General features: G+C 33.4%; 1 protein-coding gene across 1 annotated transcript in view; it reads left to right on the top strand.

Annotated features, from left to right (window-relative positions):
* Positions 1–22,586, top strand: part of LOC107171204 (LIM/homeobox protein Lhx9-like) — a 60,054-nt gene that overhangs the window by 4,261 nt on the left and 33,207 nt on the right. Inside the window, exons 2-3 of the mRNA XM_089219582.1 lie at positions 11,012–11,205; positions 15,489–16,195. Coding sequence (XP_089075708.1) covers positions 11,158–11,205; positions 15,489–16,195 — 755 coding nt within the window. The 5' untranslated portion in view covers positions 11,012–11,157. The remainder of the gene's footprint in view (positions 1–11,011; positions 11,206–15,488; positions 16,196–22,586) is intronic.

The raw sequence follows: 22,586 nt of genomic DNA, 5'->3' as shown, positions 1-22,586 counted from the left end.
GGTACCTCATAACACAACCTGAGCCAAAGAGGTTTTTTTGAATCGCCAATATGCTATTCGCTGTATGTCGAAACAATGTGGAAGATTTGAAATTTGAAATCGGTCAAATAACAATTTTCTGATATAATAAATTGTAAACGATTTTGGGGCCATAACATAATGTGGTTAAGTGAGGTAGCCCTCGAAGATTTAATCAAACCACTATAAAGGAAATTGACCTAGTTTTAAATATCTTCCCACTTTATACGAGGTTATATAATAGACTCAGTATCGTAATATCTCAATCACAATTCAATATTTGTGTAAAAACAATTGTGCCTATTATATATATATGCATATATTATTATAGATTTACATACTGATAATTCTAATAAACTATATAGGTATTGATAAAATAATAACCGTTATATCATTATAATAACCTAACATAGGTATTTACTATTTATAATATAATATGTTAAGGTATTTACAGGTATATATATTATTTAAAAAGCATAGCCTGCAATATGCAAAGCGATTCTTTTATTACTAAATAGTCAGTTTTTCGGTATATTTGATTTCTTACCTTTGCCTACTATGAATTTATTTACCAATTCTATAACATCTTTAAAATGATTTTCATCATTAACAGTTATGATGCTCGTTTTATTTATTTTTTTAATTAAAAATGTTTGATACCATATTCCGAAGCTGAATATTTTTTGAGGATTTCGATAAACAAGATGTATTTATAGGTAAATGCATGCAGTACATATTTCCTTTAGTAGGAATTCCCTAGTCCCTGGCCGCAGTCCTTTGCATCCTGTTGCTTATTAGGTAGGTACTAGTAGTTAATATAATAAGTACTTATAATATTGGTATTTTAGTTAACAGCCGATCGATATAGCCATAACAAAAAAATTAAATTGTATTTTCTATAACTTTAAATCATTTATCGCGTTTTTTAAGATAATATCAGTATTCAGTGTCGTGCTCGCGATAAATGTAGCATCATCGCCTTACAATATAAAACGATATAGGTACAACGAATATATACCTATAAAACGCTTGGTCGACTGCCGTATCAGCAGACATACGTATTATTTTATGTATTTTATACTGCTGCAGTTAGCCCCTGTACAATTTTATTTTTATCATAAAAATGTATAAGAGTATCTATACGTGTATAAATATAAAATGTATATTATATATATATATATATATGTATAGAGAGAGAGAGAGAGACTGTGTGGGCAAAGACGTTACAACGTCTGCGTGTATAATAATAATAATAATAATTTAATAATAACAACCACAACGTATATTATTATATTTATTTAATGTATACGTCATAAATCGCAATCGAGATTTACGAGAATCGCGCGGGATCGATGAGCGGCGGTTCTTCGATTTATATAATGCCTATATATATTATTTTCCACGTAGAAAAAACTGAGAAAAGTATACGGACGACGACCGCGACGCGCGTGCTCCGCCGGCACAATAAATGGTCACGGGCACCGGAGACCGGATCCGCAACGGTATTTGGATCAAGGATGCTCCGTGTGTGCACTAGTCCGTCTATAGACATGATGCAGTCTTGTAATAAATAATTTTTTTTTTCGTTTAATTAGAATGTATTTAACGTGTATTCGATTAAGCAGCTAAAAATGTATTTGAAAATATAAAAAAAAAATTTTTAACATACATATTAACATAATTTATATCTTTGTATTTGATATCGCAAATTTTAATTTTTCCATTAACATTTCCTCTGTGACAGGTGGAACATCACACTCGTATATTATTGTATTGTCTCCGACTTATGTTCAAACGTACAACATAGATACCTGCAAATCTGTTTTCAGCGGTTTGTGTAGTAATACCTTTATTAATAGAGTGAATTGACCTACAGTATCAAACAGAAAGCAAGAATAAAATTCATAAAAACTTAATTTGTGCTTTGCGTGGGTTTTTGCGATTTGAAAACATGGATAATGTTTTTAAAATTGTATGATAAGGTCAATTAACTCTATTATATTAAAGGTTACCAAAGAAAATAATTGAAACTGCTGACTACTAACATATTTTGTGTTATGATGTATTGTACCATTGATTAAGTATATGTTTTAATCAATGATATAGTATGTTTGCAGTAAGACGTAAACAACACTTGCGGGTGTGGCTTCCTCATTTAATGTAACATCTATAATACAAGTATATTTGATTTTTTTTATTATGCATTTTTATTAAAAAACCATTCAGTATTCTATATTTCTATTTAAAACTTTTTATGTTCACAAATTACTTTTTGAGATTTTTGAAAAATTATGATCTTAATGTAATTTTTTTTTTAATTTTGGCGTAAAATGTCTATACCTGACTTAATTTATATGATGAACGAATCATATTATTATAATATTATATTATTACCTACAGATATTAACTTTGTTTAAAAAAAGAAAAGAAATAATATTTAATAATCATTCGAAATGGTAAAATTTGGTTTTAAAACTGTATTTAGTATCATTAATTATTAATTGTTTCTTAAAAAATTAGAAAATAATAATAGAATTTCGTTGGTCGAGCTGTTTTAGTTTTATACATACCAAGAGGCAAGAGCCTCTATTTTTCTTTCTGTTATGTGATGGGGTGGTGGGGAAAACGACGCACGCTTATTACTTTGTGGCAACGGCATAATAGGTACAGCAGCTATGGTATTTTTTTAAATAATAACAGCGGTTCAAAGAGCAAGAACAGTACCTATAACACGCGCGTGATAACCTATTTATGATAATATTGATATTCGATTATAATATATAAAGTGTAAACGATCATCGAATGCTATGAAATATGATTTAAATTATTACAATTCCTATGTCTAAGTATACCCACCTAAACTATTCTATTCGGCCGGTAGCAGTTGACTGTAACAGGCACTGTACATCATATTATGTTTAAAATTAATACGTATAGGTATGATATATTATTGTTATATATATATAGATATATATATAACCAATTTTAATGTTTTTTTTATTGCTAGCTATATTATGCTCTGAAATGATCTCTCTCGCGTATCGTTTTTATATCATTACTGGTATAAATATAGATTTGGTGGAATTGAGAGATTTTCTATATATTATTTGTAAAACGCAAACGTATGGTTTAATTTTCTAATGTTTCATTGTTTTTGTTTTTTTTTATGGAAAACGAAACCAGTTGTCTAGTAAAATGTAAAATAATATAAATAGGTAAGTAGTCGTTAAAATCTACTCTCGTGATGCCTATTACCAAAAAAAAAAACACGACCTTTATGTTGGAGCACAAACAAACAAAACCGATAAAACGAGTCGCGTTTTCGTCGTCACTGTATTATATAGTATATGTTTATGTAATAAACATATATACAAATATGTAAGTAGGTGTAGTTATATATATATATTTATAAGTACCTAGATGCGCACGTCAGTAGACGTCTACTGCTGTGGCACACGTTGCAAGGTGTGAACACCTCAAAAACTAGTTATTCGTCGTAGAAAACCCGCGGGAGTAATGCGCAGGTGCATATTATTCTCCTCCTGCACTAAATGTGCCGATAATAATAATATGACATTAAATGCCTATATTTGTAGGCGTCGTACTTGGAAAACGGATTTATTGTGCGTATATTCCGGACTTATAATTGTTTAAAAAAGAGGATTTTTAACATAATATATAACTAACTCGCTGTGTCATTCGTCTATGTCGGGCAAACCATATTTAAATATTTATAGCATTGTACGTATTTAACGCATTGTGGTAAAACAGTAAAATATCCATACTTACTGCTAATATATATTATAATACATTTATATATGATAAATCAAATAAACGTCAACTGTAAATATTTAATTTTTTTAGCGCAGAAATGCATAATTAGTGGCTTTCTAATGCATATAGAAATATGTGACTTCCCGCCAATAACATATAACAGTGGCGTAACTAACAGCAAATATTTGGGGTAACAAACACTTTTAAATACTTCACCTTCTCCAATAAGCATAATGAGTGATGAGTACCACTTATACGCATAATTTCCTCCTAAATTATTTTAAAATAATCATTATACTTATATATTATTATTATATTATACTTATCATTATACTATTATTATACAGTTTTATAACACGAAAATTCCGGTAAAACACGATTGCGTACGATTTTTGTCTGCAGCTTTGAAGCACTGTTGCCATTTGCTTTGAACTTATAGAACAGGGGTTATTTCCATAATTTTTTTTTTTTATTATTATTGAATAACTATTTTTTATTATATTATTTTAACATTTAATTATTTTATTTAATGTACTATATTATTATAACATAGGTATTTATCGAAAATTGAGATTTTTAAGTGGTACCATAACTTGAGTCATTTTTCCAAAATTTAAATTTTACTGATCAAAAATAAAAACATTAATTTAGCAACGATGCACAGTAGATCGTACGCAATCGTGTAACGTACGCAATCGTGTTTTCAAAAAGAAACATCGTACGCAATCGTGTGGTACCCTGAAAATTCACAAATAACGTATTTTTTTCTTGATAACTATTTAAAGATAAATAAATAGTAAATACACACTGACGCGGATTTTTTTTATTAAATTATATAAATAATTTTGGGGTAACAAAATGATACTCTTGCCACCCCATAAAAATGTTTGGGGTCACGACCGCTACCCCTCGCTACCCCATAGTTACGCCACTGACATATAATGTTAGAAAGACTTGAGATTTGTGACATTTGTGCCTAACCTAACCTTGTAGCGTTGGCAATCAATCTAATAATAATATTATATTATACGATTATATATAGGCCAGGAAAAAAAAGTAAAATATATAACGACACACTGAAAAGGTATTTTAGAAAACCCATTTGACGTGTGGTAACGGCCAGTTAAACTGCATTAACTCGTAGAGTTTGAAAATTGGTTCTGTTGTTTTTTTTTAATATTCCCTGCCCGTTAATATTTACCTAGTGTACGGTTACATACGGAAAGTCAGCCGGGTATATGTGTGTGAAATTAACGTTCGGAACCTCGTACACATGGGTATATTATTAAAAATATATATACATTATACACATAGACATACATTTTAAGTATACGCGATTGCGGTTTTCGTATAATAATAATAATAATTATTATTATTATACGTGTATTTATGTAACAGGGGTTTCGAATTTCTGCTGAAATGGTTTCCATGCCAATAGAATTGTATTATTAATGTTATTATTATACCTTCACACATTACACACTATTATTGTGCATACGGTTTCTCTGGAATTCAATTTTAATATATTTTTGCGATTTTCGCTCTCCCGCAGCCGCGCGCGTTGTAATAACAATAATAATAATAATAATGTGACGCGATGGCAGAAGAATCGGGCGGAAGGAAAAAAACCTCTAAACAAACAACATAATTAAACACTTTATATATAGGTAGATAGGTATAGTATGTATAGACACACACACACATGCACACAAACACGGTAAAAAAATTAATCATTTAACACGAGTAGGCGGAAGCCAAACGCGGAAAAAAACCGTATATAGAATATTATATACAGGACGTTTATTTTATCGTAAATATAATATATTATAAAGTATATGGAATCTTTTTTTTTTAATTTTAAGATGTATCTTTTGGTTATCGTAAGGAAATGTGAACTAAAATGTATGTCAAATTTCTTTTTGATCTTAATAACATATAGACATTTGTAGTTATTATACTCAGTAATTGAGGTAGGTAGGTATGTCATATATTTATAACGTTGTATATTTTATTATTTACAATTTATTTTAAGTTTTCAATATATAACATATGCTTAACTTATGTTAAGTTATGTATTCAATTGGCACATATCATATAAAAGTATCTGGTAAATATCCTAAGGTAATATTGCCTGGTTTACGATAAACAATCACTCTGTATACTTGCATAGCTACAATGCATGCATAGAAATGCACTATGTATATAAAAAAATGTAATGCAATTTTTTTTACTCATTTTGCTTTTTCTTGCATCTCTTTGTTAGCGTCTGATTTCACCGCTTTATCTACCGTCACTATAGATACCCATTTACAGGACTCGAGGAAATAATCTAACTATTAATCAATTAGTTAAAAATCAAAAATATGTATTATTATTTATTTTTAATTCACGGATTTGTACGTTTTTACATTGAAAGGGTGTGCACATTTATTTTAAATGTAGGTATAGATACATTTAAAAACATTTAATTACCAGTATGGTTTTAATATACTTTCCTTGACTATAGATACAATTTAATTAGTAATAATCAATAACTAATAACGATATAGATAAAGGTATACGCTTTATTCAGTAGCTGGGGGTTAAAAGTGTAGACATTTATAAATAATACGTTGGTCTTTACACAGCCCGATCACGAGATCAAAATTTCAAATTAGTTTCTTTATTTTAGTTTACGAATTTTTCTTATTATCCATGCTTGTGTTAGTCGTCAAATTGTTTTATTTGCAAATCAAATATGCATTAAAAACTAATATTTTAGGTCGATATAAAATATCGTTTACTCGGCAAATATATCAATGAATCTAGTAATAAGCCAACGAAAATAAGTGTTTATGAGAATAATGCATTGAAGTTTGAGCCCCATTATAATATATATATTATTTTATATCATTTGCAGTGTTTGTATTAATAATTTAATAGCTATGCGCGATCACATCTTATCGAATTTACATAATTGTATTCGAAATGTACACTGTCAATTCACAAACGTTTTCGGTCGATTTTCTTTTAGTTTCTTCACTCGTTTTCCGGAAAATAATAATACGTAGTTATAGCAGGAATTATAATAATTTTATGGAAATTGTCATTTACACAATATATCAAAGGTATATTACCTATATAGCGGATGTTTAATACCTAAGTGTTTACTAGAAAAATGTGGTATGATGGTGAGTATTGCACTTACAGTATTCCGCTTACCTATTATTTCATTTAAATGTTCAGATATTATTTTTTTTCTGAAATACAATCTGCTGTAAATATAGACGCGCTATATACTTATAAAGAGGTTTATTTTTAACGTCGTCGGTAGAAAATTCAAATTACCCACAAAGGAGATTTTCTGTACAAATCCTGCCGAAGATCACACTCGGCTCTAATTGTGTTGGCGGATAAGAAGAAAAGATGGTTTCGCCTTCACACATATTATATTATTCTTAAAGGAGCACACAACACAAAAAAAAAATTATTTAAATTATTTTTAAATGTTAAATTATTGTAGCTATGGCTATATAAAATGATTTGGTGAAAATCCGATGTAAAAAAAATTATTACTTTAAGAGATATTAAGAAATGTAAAATAACCGCGTGACGTCATTGGGCCCTACTGATCGTAATTGCATATCTTATACGTGTAAAAGTTCCTCGCTTCTCACAACGATTTACCCACCTAAATATTTTATTTTTGAAATTTAATTTACGTTTAATTGTGTGGTTTTATGTGCTTAAGACGACGCAAGAAGCAGAATTTCTATTTGACATTTAATTTTTTAAATATTTAAAATCTTAAAAGAGACATTTTGGATAAGATAGCGGCGGTCGGCGAACCTATTATTCGAACGCCGCGCCATGACGTGCCATTTAACCAAAATGTCTCTTTTAAGATTTTAAATATTTAAAAAACTAAATGTCAAATAGAAATTCTGTTTCTTGCGTCGTCTTAAGCAGTTAAGCACATAAAACCACACAATTATACGTAAATTAAATTTCAAAAATAAAATGTTTAGGTGGGTAAATCGTTGTGAGAAGCGAGGAACTTTTACACGTATAAGATAGGCATTTACGATGAGTAGGGCCCAATGACGTCACGTGTCATTTTTCAATTGCTCATAACTTATTGAATAATGTGAGTAGAAACGTAAAACCTATACCATTGTCCTTAGAATTAAACATTCTTTCAAATTAAAAAAACTTATTTTTTTGTGTTGTGTGCTCCTTTAAATATATTAAAATACACATTGGGGGGCGTGGCGAATGTTCGATGTATATACGCGATCTATGGCATTATGTACTACATTATTATAAAGTCGACGACACGTCGATAGTATTTTCGCGTCGATTTATTAGGTATCCGACCGTGACAAATCCCCCGATCGCGATCTATAAGCGCGATAAAACTCGTGCACGGCGTGTCCGATTCGATCATCATTTCGATATGGCAGTCTGACTCGGCAGCGACGCAATGACGTTTATGTAATAACCGCGGCGTTTCGGTATTCGCCGCGCGTTTATTAAGTACCTATTCATAGATACCTACCTAAAATTATGTATAGCTTCTCAGTTTTATATACACCGGCGACCGACAACGACGATCGATTAGACACACGAAGAACGACGTACAATGATAATTTAATATATAGGATTTGTTTTTACGCCCCCATTTAGCTTACCGTTGTCGACGATGATCCAATAAATTTAGTGTAGAACAGTAGAAATAGGTAGGTACAGAAGAACCGCAGTCGCCGTTAAAAAAAAAGCGACCAAGAGACGATATTCATTTCGTACATTTACTTGTCGGCAAATATATTGTGCTTTGTATTTAGGTATAGTACGTCGTGGCTTGTATAATATTAGGTATGAACTTGTATTATTTCTCGTTCGCCATAAACATGCGTCACCGCTGAGTTGTGTGTCGGAAACAAATTATGATATTTTAATGTCGTAGAATTAAAAAATACGATTTTTTATGGAGACTGCGGATCATGTAGGTACAGCTGTTAAAACAATATCATATTCGATACATACACTAGGTATAATAGTAATTTATTGATTTTATTCGAATAAAAATTGACACGGCTGTCTTTAAAATATAATAGTTAATGTGAATATGGTTTTTTAAAAGAAATCGAGTTTGCTGGAAGAAAACCCTCTTTAACAGTATCATTTGGAATATGATGAGTAATAATGCTATAAACGTGCTCGATACTCTTTTTGAATTGTTTTGTATAATCGTTGACAAAACTTTATATACGCATAATGCTTATCATAATGCTTACATACCTATATATATATATATTATGTATGTATAATTAATGCATATTAATATTTTCTTCCTCGCATTTTATATACATCAATAAAAATGAATTTAATTATAAAACCGCATCACAGACATATAACTACTGTAAAAGTATTACACATAGTTTCACATCCCTTTGATGTTGTAATATGTAGTACACTATACTTTAATTTATAACATATGATTCACATAATATGTGTTCACATATATATCCGTTATTATCACATTAACTCATTAGGATTTTTAAACAAAACGTATTTGTCAAATGTTTGATCAATATTATAATTCATAGTATTCTAATACTATAGTAGTACAACATAACAGTATATTTGTATGATGAGTTGAAAACATACCTAATATTGCATAAAAAAATATATGTCGTCAAATATTGGAATAAGGTACAGACCTTAGAATTCATAAACTACCTATGACACTATAGTTTTACAGTAGTTCATAATAATAATAATTTAAAAAAAGTATACATACATATAACCGGGTTTAAGTTTAGAGGACATAAGAAATTAATCGCGGATGGATAAATTAAAATAAAAAATAAAATAATACATATCTATACTTAACGTTATCGAAAAAAACAACTATGTATGTACCTAGTTCTTTTAATTGGATTGTCAACTCTATTCATACATCAATTATGTTATAAATAGGGTATTACATATTGACTATTTCATATTATTTTTTTAAATTAATATAAATATCCTAATAATTACAATGAATTAATAAAGTAATAAGTAATACATATTATAATTTATAAAGTAATTTTTGTTTTGGAAATGTTAATCTAAATAGTTTTGAGATTCATACGTTATATATGTGTTTGCGTTCTATTATTTGTGTAAATTACGTATATGACATCTTTAGAAAGTTTCTAAAAAAAATGCCAATTTTATGAATATATTTTAATCCTATAATAGCTTATTTCCAAATAGTCTATTAATCCGATTCAGCACATATACATTTAAAATTTGTCGAACATATATCAAAAGAATGTATATTTCTATACACGGATATTCTAAACCGTAAACACATATCGGAATAATTATTGTAATAATTGAAGACGAGACTATATGTAATATTATGTATATACATCGACTGTTATGTAGGTACAAAAAATAGTAATAATATGCTATCTCAAGATAATCATCAAAAGTAGCAGTGTAGCGCGTGTATAGCATATACCTACATTATTATTTATTAATATATTATGTACATCATAATGCAGTCGTAATAAGCATAATGATATAATATATGTTATCAACACCAAATCGATATCTTTTTTTTTACTTGCTCGCGTCTAAACAGGATCTATATACGAAAAAACGTAATCTTTTTCGTTTTTCCGACCGCTGATATAGAAAACCCGGTTATCGTATATACGCATATCACATGTATAATAATATTTAATAACATTATGTATACAATGACCGGTGGTCCGGAAAGAGAGTGCTGCCTTTAGATTAAAGGTATATGAGGGTCTTAAAACGCTGCCGGCGATAACCCCCGTGCGTTTCGCGGTTATCTGTCGGATTGCGCTCTTGCCGCCGCATCCATCATTGACCTTTTCGTTCGGCTCTCTCGGGCTATCATATTATCTCCCGCACCGTTCTGTTTCTGTTATCCCTCTGTTGCATCACGTATCGGTATAAGTATAGAACATATCCAATAAACAACGTACCAATCTTGCTATCTCGTAAGCGTTAGTCCGGATATACATTTATTATAATATAATTATGTTATATCAATGTCATCATTGCTTTGCAATACTATCATGATTATTGTTTATTATTATTTGTACCAAAAATGAAATTTTTTTCGTTATTGAATACGATAGTTACTTATAGGTATATTATACGCGCCATCGTTTCTCTCCATCTGACCGTCTAACTTGCAGCTTTTTTGTTACAGTTGTACGAGCCGCTATTCCTTCAGCAGCAGCAGTGGGGACTTTGTCGATGACACCTTCGTCTTCGCTGCCGGAAGACTATAATTAGAGATACGAGACTCTAATTGCACGTGAATTACTTGTACAACGCGTCGCATTGGCAGCCCTGATGGGCGTGTTTGAAGACCTGGCCAATCAGAAACCCGGAATGCATTGGGTGAGTACACTGTCATTGGTGGACCTTGCGTATAAGTGGTGATGAAATGCGTCAAATAACCGTAAATCATAATATGAAAATGCGTCAGTATATATACATATATAGATGACATATGATGTGACTGACCCGCGAGTCCACAAATCCAAAATCTTAAGGCCCTGTACCTATTTGTACGAGTATTTCAATCACGACCGCTGCTTTTATAGCTAGCTAATAATCACCGGCTATAGGGAATTCCCGTGTTTGATATTCTGTCTGCACCAACCATTGTGATGGAAAGGGGGGATCTGCAGAGAAGGAGATATGTGGTTGAATACAGCTCGCAGTAGGTTATTATATTATATTAAATATAGAAAACGGACAAACGGTATACTGTATACCTAAGTATACCCCTAAGTAAGCCCTTTGGATCTGCAAACATCAACAGTCACAAAAATTAAATAAATAACGATGCTACGGAATAGGTCGGAATCCTCGGGTTAATCCTTACCCGCGGGCTGCAGGTACTTACACAACCAGATTAAGTATATACATAACAATACATTTCTGTTGGCGACGGAGAGTGTGTGAGTACCTAATGTGATGACGCTCGCTGATGTATAATTCCGCGAGGTATTTTTCGCATTAGAACCGGGAGATATTTTTTTGTATATTGATAGAAATCATCGACGCACGATCTTCGATTTCTCAAACGGTTTCGATCGAGGAAACACAGCGACTGGCACACGCGGTGCAGCATATAATACATAATAAACTGCCACAGTGCAGTATTTGCGTTTACATATAGGTGTCGTGTCGGGTTCGCATATTGTCCGAGTTTACCAATTATTCAAATCCCTACACCGTATTATTATTATTATATCGTGTCGACGACCGCTGCCAAACAATATGATAATATATGAATGCAACAACATAATAATATAAATATATAAGAAGCGGCGCGCATTGTGAGGCAGACGAGAGAGAGGTGAAAAAAACAGTTCAATGTTCGCGCCAAACAGACCGAGATAATGCGATTTTGTGGTTCCCGTATAATCCTCTTGTTGTTCGAAATTCGAGTGGCCGTGTATGTAGTGTACACCCCCTGAAACGGTGGCATGGGGAGGATATATTATTATATCGCACCGCGGTAAATATATAGGTCGATTTTCATCTCGTTCCAATAACGGTGGAAAGTCGTTAAATTTTCGTATATATTACTGTGTGTCACCCACGCATTAATTACTTGTGCGTAGGTAGGTACTCGAGGTAACAATTATCGAAAAAAAAATGTGATCGTGGTATTTAACTGACGTAGCGGAAGAGAAGTTTGTGTGAGAGGAGGAGGGTCGGAAATAGTAGAAGTCGAGCGCCGCCATGTATAAAATATTATTATAATATGTGTGTTAAAAACGTATACATACCGGGAAAAGCTGCTTGTCATCACTATCGCGGCCTAGTCGATATTTTAACAACAGCGACAACAACAACAACGACGGTGGGCTTTTCAAATTGCAACAGTTTCGAACGGCCCCGGAGTGCCAGACAAAAGGCGCGACCAAAATAAACGTAATAATAAAATAATAATAATAATACGAAAAAAAGAAAAGACGCATTGCGATTCCCATCGCGGCAGCCGTCCAAATTATTATTATGCAGTTTGCATGCGTGCTTGTGTGTATAGTCAGCGCCATGTGTCTGTGTGCTGTGTTATTATTGTATAAGTGTATACCAGCGAGAGTTATTAATGATTGGATATCTTTACGCGATATTATGTTATATGGTAGTAAATAAAATTATAATGTATATTATAGAGTTGTATATTGGCCGGCCACGAGAGACGGCGGACGACAATGCAACACGAATAATGATAATAAAGTTATTATGTTGTCAGAGACGTACATATGAGAGAGTGCGTATGACAGTGCTATATAATAATATTATATTATTATATTATAATCAATGATAAATCGTTGCGAGTTGGTGCTGCACGACGACTCGCACGCGTATACACTATACAATATAACATTATATAATAATATTAAACCATTCGATTCGAATTATTGCTGAGTGCTGGCAGTTGTTTACCCAAATATTGCGTAATCGGACTTTTGACGTACATTTACGATACGAATTTAGCATTTTTCTATGCATATACATTATACCTACATATTATTATAATATTGTTCTCCGGTCCCATCATAAATCCCCCAACGCTGTTTGGTTTCCCTACATCATCACCATCTCGTAAATGTCTGCTTTAGGTTGAAACTCTACTGATGACAAACTATGTACAGCGATGGTGTGTATTAAATAAATAGTAACATATAATAATAAACCAACTTTGAAAATAATAATATTAATCATAGGAGGTATACGACGCGGGACCGTCTATTATTATAATATTATTATTTTATTAGGTCCACGATTGCCATGTGGAGGGTGGGGGTGGAGGTTACAGGTGACCGCCGTCCTGTATTATTTTATTTTATTTTTATTTTTTGATTTGTCATCTCAACAAGGGCAAACCCTATATGAGCGCCTGACATCTGTCCTTACCATTTGACCTGGTGGCGGTGGAATAATAATAATGAAAAAGAAAAAAACCAGGAGCATTCGAGCACAATAACCACTCGATAATACACTCGTCGCCGTGACCTTTTATTATTATTATGTTACGTATTTTATATAATATAACATAAACGTATGTATAGTGTAGGTTGTAGTGGTGAATGGGTATTTTTTTCCCCGAATGAGTGTGGTGTGAAGTGAAGTATTTACGTGTAAGTGTGTATGTGTGTGTATATGTGTGAGACTGCGAGAGATGGTTGATTTGGCGGAATTCGGTAGCGCGAGGATAATAATGCGTAATAACGAAACCCAAGTATATATAGTAATATTTCATAATATATAAAAACTCACCTGAAATAGAAAACTCGTGACCCACCTCGTGATTATATATATTTGCGAAAATTACCATTGTCCCTTTTGTGTTGTGCTGTGCATTTCTTTTATTTTTATTTTTATTTTTTTCCTTGGGTGTCCACTGTCCATCATATAATCATGTATACGGACGATGGTACTTGACATCCGAGACGACGACGACGACCAGGACAACTGTGACGACGATGCTACGACGTGTGAGGGCATCGAAATAATAAAACTCTAAATAATAATATAATAACAGAGGGATTTCGCAAACATATTATTTTTATCTCGATTTGAACTCACCCCGGGGGCCATAGTCGTCTTCGGCTCTACCAATTTTACTCGCAATCGGTCAAATTTCTTTTCTCGTAATAACAATAATAATAATACATACATACAATATAATTTATAATGGCGTGAAAACAACTACTGATGCTGCTTGTTACAACCGCATCGAATACTCCGTCGTGGTCGTTTGCGTTGTAGAAATTAATTCACGTGTACAATAAAAGTAATCTGAGATGCGTTCTTCGCTAGATAAAAATAAAATCGAGTCATCGATATTTTGAAAGATATCATATTGTATAGGTATAATATAATATGGAGACGTGGTAGTATAGTATCCTATACTTTGTTCCTCGATACGATCGATACGATCTCGTTTATGTTTGGTCTTTAATCTTTACTTATGTGTTACAGTTCTAGCACAACCATCAATTTTTTCGTTCGCCTCTAAAAGTCTAAACCTATATCCACGGAATGCCAAATTTCGATCATGGGAACGCGTTCGAGTTCCTTAAAATCGATAACCGTTTCATAAAAGTGTTGCTTAAAAGCTGTTGCACGTACGTCTTGTCCGTGGAACTGTTGGTTCTTATATTATATCGTGTATTTTTGATCAGAATTATGGAATACAATTAAAGTTGTAAATGTTTTTGTTCTTCAGTTCGATTCTGCTCAGAATTAGTGTGTGATAACCTTGATGAACAAAGATACCTTTAGGGCTCTACTATAGTACTATATATCAGTTTACAGTTGTACATAAATAACAAGGGTTCCCAAATTTTACTTGTATTTATATAAACCATTTACAAGCCCACGCAGAATGACATTTTTGCTTTATGCGGTGATTTAAATTAGGGTTTCGTCTATTTTTTTTAAATATTTTGTCTATTTACTTTGTATATAAACCATTTATACGTCAAGGATAGTGATTTGAGATGACTCCCAAAAACTTCCCTAATTCCTAAAGTGACTTTAAAAATATTAATTGATGATACCTGTAGTGCTTGTATAATCGATATAATATTAATGCGATATGCATTGTTATAATCTGTTTTGTTTGGTTTTTTTTGTTTTGTGCTGCATATCATCAGCATGACCGCCATCACACCATGCTGGCCAATCCGTACGATCCGTCCAGAGACCTGAGCCCGAACCTGCCGACCACGTCGTGCCGAGGCCAGGATACGACCAACGTATTCGGTGTGGTCGGCGTGGTCGGCGGCGGCGTACACGGACAGTGTTGCGCGTTCAAGTCAGAGTTCGATGACGACTGCACTACTGCCGACTGCTGCAGCAAGGTGTCTCCGCCGCCGCCGCCGCCTCCGATTTCCATCATGGGACGCGACGACTACTGCGGCGGACCGCTGCAGTCCGTCCCGTGCAAGCAGGAACGTGACGCCGGCCACGGGCTGGGCTCATCGCCCGCTGGACACCATCAGAACCACCAGCTACTGCACCACCATCACCACCACCATCTCGGCGGTGGTTACGATTCACCGCCGGAACCGTCGTCGTCACCGCCGCCGTCCGGCCACGTGACGACTTACGGTGACGGTGGCGCTTACGAAACGTCTCCGCCCGCCTCCGACATGATGGTTCGGCCCAAACGGGAACTGGCCGAGGTGAACCTGTGCGACGGATGCGGTCTGAAAATCCTCGACCGTTACTATTTGTTTGCGGTGGACAAGAGATGGCACGCCACGTGTCTGCAGTGTTCCCAGTGCGCCCGGACCCTGGCCACAGAGATCAAATGTTTCTACCGAGACGGCAACATATACTGCAAGGCCGACTACCAAAGGTGAGTGTGACGTCATATGTTTATGTTGTGCGCACGATATTTTGTTATATTATGTACTGTGTTAGGAAGACAGTGTGTGGATAGGGATAGGAAGAAAACCACTTTTATTAGTCGTTGTTAATGCGATTTTAAAATTGATACAATACTTGTCTTATATTGTGGTTGCAGCGGTGTTTTAAAAATCGTATTAGTTGTTAAGTAATATACATAATATTTAAATAACAAATTTATCGTTTTGATTTGATGTAAGAAAAAATATAATTTAAGTGTGTTTTAAATACTGCTTCCAACAGCCTATTTGAAATATTTTTTGACATTCTCCATTTCGGCGTGACGATAATGGTATTCGTTTTCTGAAAGAAGAGATCATTTTTGATATATAGATAGGTAGAACAATCAAATAACTGTATTTTGTTATTTTTTCTTGATAATTATTTTCAAAAACGTCATGACAAAATAACCTATGATATAGAATACCAATAGTATAGTATTTGTACAATATGCCGATATGCTATTATGCTAAATATATATTTATTATATACGTGTGTGTATGTGTGTGGCGTGTGCGTGCATGTCTTGATGTAATCTATTATATTTATTTTTTAGTTTACTCTATAAGTATCTTACTTTATATAAAACGTGCAACAAGAAGTCTTGCAGTATTTCTACTTTGTTGATATTCATTTTTATTTTTGTCCGTGTGCCTCACAAGTCATGAATTTAAAAAGAAGATTTTTTTGTTTGTACGAAAGCTGTCACACTGGAACTCTTAGTGCTAAAACATCAAACAGATTCTATTATATCATAATGTACATTTTACATAAATTCTATAATACATCATGACGATACGCAGACCTTTAAGTTTTTAATTCTTCTAAAATCTCCTCTAATAATAAGCACAACTTTGCATATAAAAGATAATAGTGTATAATTATACAAATGCTGGCTTTACCACACATTATATGTGTTTAATCATTGTTTTTCTACTCATAATTATTGTACGAGTATACTACTTTATCGACGTTTAGCTGATCATGAAAGTCATAATTTCGCACATAATATATCGCGCTGTAATAAGATAATTTGTCGCTTATAAAATAATAACCTGTAAACGACTATAAGACAATATATATTATATCACCCGTGTGTATATATATGTATATATGCATTATTACATACCCACGCTTGGTAATATACTTATATAGAGTTTCCGGGTGTGGTGGATCAAAGGAGGGGGATGGCAATTATTCAATGTCCCGTGGGTGCGTCCGCGATGATATAAATTAAATTAAATCGCGGACGAAAACTTCTGGAAGCAATTAAAAAATATAAAGTCCTGCGACCGCCGCGCGCGCACTGGCACCCGACCAACATACAACAACACAACCGCACCGTATACATACAAAGTATTTATCTCGTCTTGTTGTGCGTCCCGCCGAGTTATTTCGTAGATCACCTATATAAACGCGTATATAATATTACGCACGTGCTCTCGTCGTCGTGACCGCTCGATCTCGCGGACGCATATCTTCTTGTCGGGTCTCTTCTCTCTCGGCGGCGGTGCACGCGTGGCCACCAATGTATACACACGCGCCACGCATTCTTCGCGCTTTTAATTAGACTTGCGGGAATAAGAGCAGAACGCATACAACACACACACACACACACATATACACTTTAATGAATTATGATAACAGCGTTCGTGCAGTGATGTGTATAATGGTCGATGAAACATTACGAAGTATTATAGTAAAACGTAAAATATTTTTAGACGAAAACCGTTCTTTGCGGACGTTTACGTCTCGTAATATTATGTTTAATACCAGTATCTGGCGGTCGCCGTGATGCCGAGCGAATAATTCCCTTGCATCCTGATGCATGTACGCAGATACTTATATAGTGCATTTTTCCGCGGAGTCTGGTGTTATTTTATTATTATTATTATTATTGTATAGGTTTTACAGTCGCGAAAAACAATAATTATTATTATAATCGTTGCATCGCATCATCGACGTCGCATTGGTGTCGTAAAAAAATTAATAATAATAACTATAATAACAGTCTTGAGCGATTTATCAAACAGCGGGAAACGCTCGGCACCTGCACATGACGGGACAACTGCAACGTTCGTATATACTTATACACACACACACACATATATATATATATATATATAATTTACATTTATATTGCTATTCGTTCGGGATACGCTGTGCAATTAAAATATATTACCGACAGCCCGAAACTATATACTCGCTGACCCGGTCTCGAGGTTTTCGCCCCGTTTGTCGCTGCGATAACGATCGCTCGAGTTTTGCGAGCATACGGTATATATTCTTACGACGATATTTAACGCTTGCAGTGTGTTGGAGTATAGTCTGATTATTTTTTAGACATTACCTAACAATTATTTATAACGTATATTATTATATATAGCTGCTTTTTTATACCCAGTGTATGCGTGTATTGTACACGATAATACAAGTATAGGTCGTAGGTTATACCTAATAATATCATATTATGCTGACCAAATATGTAACTATAAATAAATAGGGTTGGCATTTTATATTTTTTTTCTGATCATTATATTTATAGTTTGTCATTATAGGTAATAGTTTTCTATATATATTTTAATATGCACATTGATTTCGTCATACTTTATGAATGAAATATCAATTAATATTGTTTGTGCACTGATTATTTATATTTTTAAGAAAACACATTTTCTGGAGATTTGTCATTTTTTAATTATCATGACAAAGATTTAAACGTAAATATTTGTTGTTATTTAACAACACGCAGATAAATAACTTCGAAAAATTAAAATTAAGACGTTTATTTGAGATTTTAATCTTGTGGCCAGTGTTATGTCCAACAATATTTAAACTTATTTAAACTATCTACATAATATTATAATACTTTGTGTGACGTGTATCTAAATTGTGTACATTCTAAATTCACTTTAGATGCGGTATATTATCTATATAGAATCTAGTTAATAGTTTATACAATTTAAAATGTGCCTAGTGCCTATATAGGTCTTATTTACTTAATAATATTCAAATGAATTTGCCATAATTTAAAATGTATATGCACGATGCAAATTTATGAATAGGTAATAAAAATAAAAATAAAATAATATTCATATAATATGCGCATATTTTCGTTTTTTTTAACGCATAGCTGCATATGCATGTTTTATAAGTTTTTGGAGCATTAAACATAATTAATTATAATTCGCAAGATGTCCATCCCGGCAGCGAAGACTACCGATGACGGCGGCGGCGGACGCCGAATGATGTGTGAAATTGAAAGGTGCACACAACTAGTTTTACTATACTTCTACACACACACAATATCATATTATATTTTATGTACGTGTTACGTCCATACGACGGCGCCGGGCCGTGCGTCCGTGGACGAGCGACCGTGTGAGCGTGTGTGAGCGAGTCGGCCAGCGTATAGTATCAAGCACAATATTACTTATAGTTATGGGTATATATCGCATCGGTGTATATAGTAATAATAATAATACGAGTAGTTTTATTATATTATTATTATATAGGTGCGTCGTATATATGTGTAAGATTTGTGCCGGCGAACAACGCACTGCGGCGGCCTCGTGTCGATTCGGATGTCTTAATTATCACTTTGGTGTATTGCATCAACGCGCGCGTCAAAGAATAAGGATAAAAGTCGGTTTTTATTCTTTCGTTTGCTTCACTCTTTCGTCTGTGTGTATATATATATTATATACCTCCCCGCGCAAAAGGTCACCGGCTGGGCTGTGGGCCATTGTGTGCCGCCGCCGCAATCGCATGATGGGAACGACGCTATACGTGTATACCTACATAGACCGAGCAGTATATATATTATATACACGGATAACCCACCTACCTATCTATATATTGGTACCTACATAAAATAATATACGACGCAACGAAATCGTTACGAGACACACCACACTGATGCACCATCACGTATGGTAAAAAAAAAAAAGATAGAAAAAAAAGAGAATAACTCGACAGAGCGAAAATCGCCCAATCATCGTACCCCGCCCCCGACCGGCGGTCCGGACCGGCTCTCTCTCTCCGCAACTCTTCGATCTCTTCTCGTTAGTTTCATCTCCGTCGGCTATTACACATATTATATTATTATATTATATTATATTATATTATATACCTACATAATATATACGAATCAGTCGTACAATACGGCTGTTGTGCCGTTTGCGCTCTCTTATCGGCGGTCGTATCGGATCATCGCGCACACCGAGCACAGACGTGACACGAACGACCTGCTGCAACACACACACACACACACACGCACGCACACAAATATTATATTTTATATTTTTATCACTATTGTGCACCGTGTAATTTTGTTTCGTGAATTCGCCTCATCGTTAGCTTCTATAGTCTCCCGCAGGCAGCAGGTTCACCAGAGTTTTCAGCACACACAGGGCTCACATATGATAACTCGCTACGAAACCACCCCATTTGTATATATGACATACGTTTACACTGACCACATAATCCCTGCAGTACTGTATATATCATATATATTGCTTGTGTTATATAACATATTGTGCTCGAATTGGAAAAAATAAAAGAATAGGTAATAGTTGACTCTTTATATAGATTTGAATATCGTACATTGAAAAAATTTAACTTAACCCAAGTCGTTTTTTTTTTTTTTGGTTTTGGGTGGAGGTTCAATTATACTAGTCGACAACAATCAATCCTCTAATAGATGATATAACAATATGTACCTACGAGTATTCCAGTGTAACTTGGAATTTTTGAATTGATTCAATGTTATAATATACAAGCAATCAATTATTATTTAATTATAGGTAATTAATAAAACATAAATGCAGGGCCAACAATAATGTTATCTGATAATTACACGCCCCGGTGTATTATATGGTAAGTACCTATATTAATTATTTAGTGAGGATATTTTATGCCTTAAGGACGCTAAATTTACGTATCAGGGTCCAGGATTAAAACTTCAAACTCAACACGTCGTCACGTATCAAAAACAACCTCGTCCGGCATATCATAAGCCTGTATACCGGTAGCCCAACCAACATCCAATACTTTCGATTCAATGTCAAGAATTTTAAACGAGTTCAAAACCTTATTAAAACCCTCTAATCATCTCAACTTATTGTCCTTTTAAACAAACTCACAATAATCGTCCCATATATAGTAGTCGCATTCATTCATTTCATATTATTATTATCTTATCCACAAACCCCATTAAAATTATCATTATCTATATTTAATTCCGGTGCTATATTGCATAACTTCTAACCGTAATATTTAATTGCTTTGTAAACATTATGTATTTTCATATCATTCATAACTAATACATAATGTATGTCATACGCTATATATTATTGTGTACTAACCTTGTAAGAACATGCATTTGTTGTAACATTTTAAATAGGCAAAAATACATTTTAAAAATAGACATAAATTTAATTTGAATACAAACTAAGAGAATATTGGTTATAGTCTTAAAATATTATTTGTTAAAATGATGAAACGGACCTTTGAATTATCCATATAGGCTCATTAAACAGTTTTGAGAACCCGCTGGTGGTTTATATTCTAAAAAATAATATCGTGTGAAATACCCTGAATATAGTAAATAATTCAATGTTTTATTGCTTACCTGTATTTACAACATAATAATATTATAGACTTTATAGATTCCATTTAATAATTGTTGTCGTTTAGTTATGTTGTGCCAAGTTCCCCCTATGAACGGCTAGAATTGATCTATAGTAGGCTTATGCGTAAAACCGTTTATGTTTGAATCGCTGAGAATATGTATAATATATATATGTATATAAAATATAGTTTAAAAAATGAAAAAAACTAAATTTTAAACTGCGTGTTGGGTCTGTTCTCGACCGCTGGTCGTGCGCGTCCGTTGTCAACCGCGTGCTCCTCTTAATAAATAATGTGTTAATGCTGCCATACGACGATATTCACATTACATTTTTTGTCGTCTCCGGCTTTTATGCCGAACCGTAAACTGTGTAAAGTCTTACTGTCCAGCGCGACGGGAGTCCTCATATGCTGCGAGTGTAGGCAACGTATAGTAGTATAATATACCTACTTATACGTGACGTTATGCTGATGAACGTTACCGCGCGCGCGAAGATTATATTATATTATTTGGGTTGAATGTGGAAACTACATAGGCAGATGTCAAAAAAGCTGTCTAAAACATCAGAATAAAAAGTTTATTTAAATACCTCTTTAATTCTATTAGTATTCTACACCATAGTAATGATATTATGTATTGTAATGATTGTATCAATGGTTAAACATTCGTTTCTTACGAGAGTAATAACTAATAAGTAATATCAGTTACA

Source organism: Diuraphis noxia, unplaced genomic scaffold (genome assembly GCF_037042655.1).
Source record: "Diuraphis noxia isolate RWA-SAM2 unplaced genomic scaffold, SU_Dnox_SAM2 contig0002, whole genome shotgun sequence".
NCBI classification, from domain to species: Eukaryota; Metazoa; Arthropoda; class Insecta; order Hemiptera; family Aphididae; genus Diuraphis; species Diuraphis noxia.
Note: the sequence above shows the minus strand (reverse complement) of the source record. Positions and strands in the feature narration are given on the sequence as shown.